The 4,166-nt window shown below is 34.6% G+C and overlaps 1 protein-coding gene across 1 annotated transcript in view; it reads left to right on the forward strand.

Moving 5' to 3' along the window:
• Nucleotides 1–2,676, forward strand: part of LOC111083998 (putative mediator of RNA polymerase II transcription subunit 26) — a 4,242-nt gene extending 1,566 nt beyond the window's left edge. The window contains exons 2-4 of the mRNA XM_022380764.1: nucleotides 384–828; nucleotides 2,241–2,375; nucleotides 2,663–2,676. Coding sequence (XP_022236472.1) covers nucleotides 384–828; nucleotides 2,241–2,375; nucleotides 2,663–2,676 — 594 coding nt within the window. The remainder of the gene's footprint in view (nucleotides 1–383; nucleotides 829–2,240; nucleotides 2,376–2,662) is intronic.
• Nucleotides 2,677–4,166: the final 1,490 nt, after the last annotated feature.

A 4,166-nucleotide genomic window follows, 5' to 3' on the forward strand; every position in this document is an offset into this window, starting at 1 on the left:
CTAACCAACTACTGCAACATAACGAACTAAATCACCCAGAACCGAATTCAGGGTTAAGCCAACAAGTTCAACATGGAAGACCTAACCAACTACTGCAACATAACGAACTAAATCACCAAGAACCGAATTCAGGGTTAAGCCAACAAGTTCCACATGGAAGACCTAACCAACTACTGCAACATAACGAACTAAATCACCCAGAACCGAATTCAGGGTTAAGCCAACAAGTTCCACATGGAAGACCTAACCAACTACTGCAACATAATGAACTAAATCACCCAGAACCGAATTCAGGGTTAAGCCAACAAGTTCAACATGAAAAACTTGACCAACTACTACAGTATAACAAACTTAACCACCCAGAACAGAAGTCAAGAGTAAACCAGCAAAATCAACATGGAAAACCTGTCCAATTACTGCAGCATAACAAACTAAATCACCCAGAACTGAATTCAGGGTTAAGCCAACAAGTTCAACATGGAAGACCTAACCAACTACTGCAGCATAACAAACTAAATCACCCAGAACTGAATTCAGGGTTAAGCCAACAAGTTCACCATGAAAAACTTGACCAACTACTGCAACATAACGAACTAAATCACCCAGAATCGAATTCAGGGTTAAGCCAACAAGTTCAACATGAAAAATCTGACCAACAACTGCAGGGTAACAAACTTAACCACCCAGAACAGAATACAAAATTAGGTGCACGAGGTCAACATGAAAGACTTAATCAGCCAGATCAACATGACAAAGTTAACCAACTAGAGAGCCATAATGGTGAGATTGAAGTATCTCTGCATCAGTCACATAACATAAATGTAGCTGGTAAGTGAAACAAATGAAGTCAAGTTGAATTTAATTAGACGTATAATGTTGAATGAATAAATTAAACTATGCTAATTTATTAATGCTATATTACAAAAAGAATACTCAATGTTTTTTGTGTTGCAGTGTCTCTGTAAATTGTTAAATGTCACTGCATACTGTAGCTGTACATATTTTCATGCCTTGATATGTAGGGTGCCCTTAAGTCATTGAACCAACTTGTTAACTGAGCTGTTGATACAACTTTCCTCGGCTCAAAGGAGATGTACAGGCAATAATCGATCTATGTTTACATATGTACCAGCATCTCCATAGTAATTATTGTAATTGTGTTCGCCATTCAGGCGTACAATGTTGCCATATCTGGTACCCTTATGTTATAGACAGTGTCCTTTGTATACCCCCATCTAAACTTGTGGGAAAAAACAGACATCAGTCTACCTCATGCTACAAATGGCAAGTGTTTATCTGGTGTGGTTCCTATTCTGTTCAGTTTAGAAAACGGTTCAGTAATTTATGGACACCCTGTTTTACAGAGCTCTGTACACTTGAACTTTCATGCCAATGTGACTAGAAAGTGCTTCAGTTGAGCTGTGGCTTCATTCTGTTAAGTTTATAAATTGTGTGTTCGTCATCAGTTTTATTGAAGGTCTTAAAAAAAGTCAGTTTTTCCGTATACTGATTAGCTTGTTAAAAAATAAATCTAACTTTGAAAAACAAAAAAACGTTTAGTAATTAAAAACTTGTTTTAAATTGATTATGTGTGGAAAAGCTTACAGATCGCATGTTTGGAATATTTCATTTTTGCCAGCTAGAGTTGTTCTATCTATAAAGTTGTTGTACATGAAGCTATGTACAATGTTATAAGTATTAAACTTTATGTGCTTGTGACCTGTCGAACTTGATGTATTAAGTAATTATTATTTATACATCCCCCAGGTCGTTTTGAAACAATTTTTATCACAGGTGTATTGGTATATCGAACTGCTGTATTTTTTTATTAAAATGATGCCACACAAGGGCTTTATTTCCACACACTTGTGAAATAAGTAATTTACCCTACTGACTTGTTACACTGCTAAGTGATGAATTAGGCTGTTTTCACACTCTTGCATTTTGCAAGGTGTACTACCATGATTTATTTACGTGTAGCAACATGGCAGGAGGAACAACACAAGAATACAGTATGTTGTGATGCAGCCCTCTGTATTGCAATACACAATTAAAGTAACTAGGAGTTAAAAAGTTTTCACTAAAATGATGACAGACAGAGCCTATAAGTAAAGATCTTTCTGAGTAACAAGTGGAATACACAGCTCAATCCATCTGTTGGTTAATTTTAATAACAAATAATGGCAAACACTAAAACAGAGAAATTTACATGATGGTTGGTTGGTGTTCTTATTATAAAGGCTTGCCCCTCAAAGTTTCACCACAAGAAAAGCCAAAGAAGCTCAACACAATCATAAAATCTAGTTCGTACTCAAGTGAAAAGAAAGGTATCCAGACTGCAACATGGATGATTGACTCTGTAAAGAATCATGGAGGTATGAAGAAAAATTCATTAAATTCCATAATAAAAATCTTTTTTTCTTTCTAGACCAGAGGGGGAAGCATCACTGATATTTTCTGTTTTTTTAGTTCTCAGAGTAAAAATACTTAACCTGTTTACACAAAACTTAATACAAACTTTCCAACTTGTGTCTAGTTTCCCTATGAACAAACTTATAAAGTTTTATTTAGTGTTTGTGTTAAACTTTGTATGTTCTTATTATTGATTAGAAAGTTCCATTTTATTTATCCAATCATTTTTGAATTGTTTGATATTCAACAGTGTTGACATCATGACCTTTATCAATAATTATAATTTGTTTTGCAAGAATAAGAAGATCCGAAGATGTTGTATATGTTATTTGAACGCAATAGACTTAATAATACAGCCAATACAAAAAGGATTTGTTATCTGAATAGTCTGCCATTGTAAGCCATAATTTACCGTACTTGCTGGAGTTCAATGTCATTACTTGATGTTGTGTCATAAAAGAATGTTCTTGTAACTTTCAAATAAAGGTGACGTAACAAAAATACTATCAAACAAAGGTGACGTAACACAAAAATACTATCAAATAAAGGTGATGTAACACAAAGGTACTATCAAACAAAGAGGTGACGTAACACAAAGGTACTATCAAACAAAGAGGTGACGTAACACAAAGGTACTATCAAACAAAGAGGTGACGTAACACAAAGGTACTATCAAACAAAGAGGTGACGTAACACAAAGGTGCTATCAAACAAAGAGGTGACGTAACACAAAGGTGCTATCAAACAAAGAGGTGACGTAACACAAAGGTGCTATCAAACAAAGAGGTGACGTAACACAAAGGTGCTATCAAACAAAGAGGTGACGTAACACAAAGGTACTATCAAACAAAGAGGTGACGTAACACTATAGTACTATCAAACAAAGAGGTGACGTAACACAAAGGTAATATAAAGAATGAAAAAATCCTAAACTTCTGAGTAATTGAGAAGTGTTTAAAACTTTTGGCTTTACTTTGGGCAACTCACTATTTTCAAATGTGTAACTAATTTGTACACATTACCAGCACCTCCCTCCAAGGTTCTGATGGTCCATTTGGGCAGTACAGTAAATATGAGGTCAATAAAGACACATTTAGACAAACAGAAGGCATTTGTACTTAAAATGTACATCAAGCTCGCTGAAAATTCTGAAGTCTGATTGGGAAAAGCTAATACAACCTCAGTATCCAGCAAAAATAAATACATAAAGATAATTTGAAGTGTAACGTGTTCATCTCAGGCAAATAGTATTGATGGAAATGAAAGTTTCAAGTTATTTTGCATCTTTATTTATGAAGTAAACTAGATAAGCATTATATAACACTAAGATATCAATTATGCAGTGTATTTGACTAAACAGTTGTTAAAATCTAATTAAAATTATATTTTTTTATTAAATTTTGAAATTTAATCTGTGAGTGAACACTTGGAATAACTTGAATGTCCACTGGCCGAGATAAGGTTAATCCATGTATATACTGGTGTTGATTACTTATATTGGACCACTTGGAATGACTTGGATGTCCACTGGCTGAGATAAGGTTAATCCATGTATACACTGGTGTTGATTACTTATATTGAACCACTTGGAATGACTTGAATGTCCACTGGCCGAGGTAAGGTTACTCCATGTATATACTGGTGTTGATTACTTATATTGAACCACTTGGAATGACTTGAATGTCCACTAGCTCAGATAAGGTTACTCCATGTATATACTGGTGTTGATTACTTATATTGAACCACTTGAAATG

Source organism: Limulus polyphemus, unplaced genomic scaffold (assembly GCF_000517525.1).
Source record: "Limulus polyphemus unplaced genomic scaffold, Limulus_polyphemus-2.1.2 Scaffold12706, whole genome shotgun sequence".
In the NCBI taxonomy this organism is placed as follows: Eukaryota; Metazoa; Arthropoda; class Merostomata; order Xiphosura; family Limulidae; genus Limulus; species Limulus polyphemus.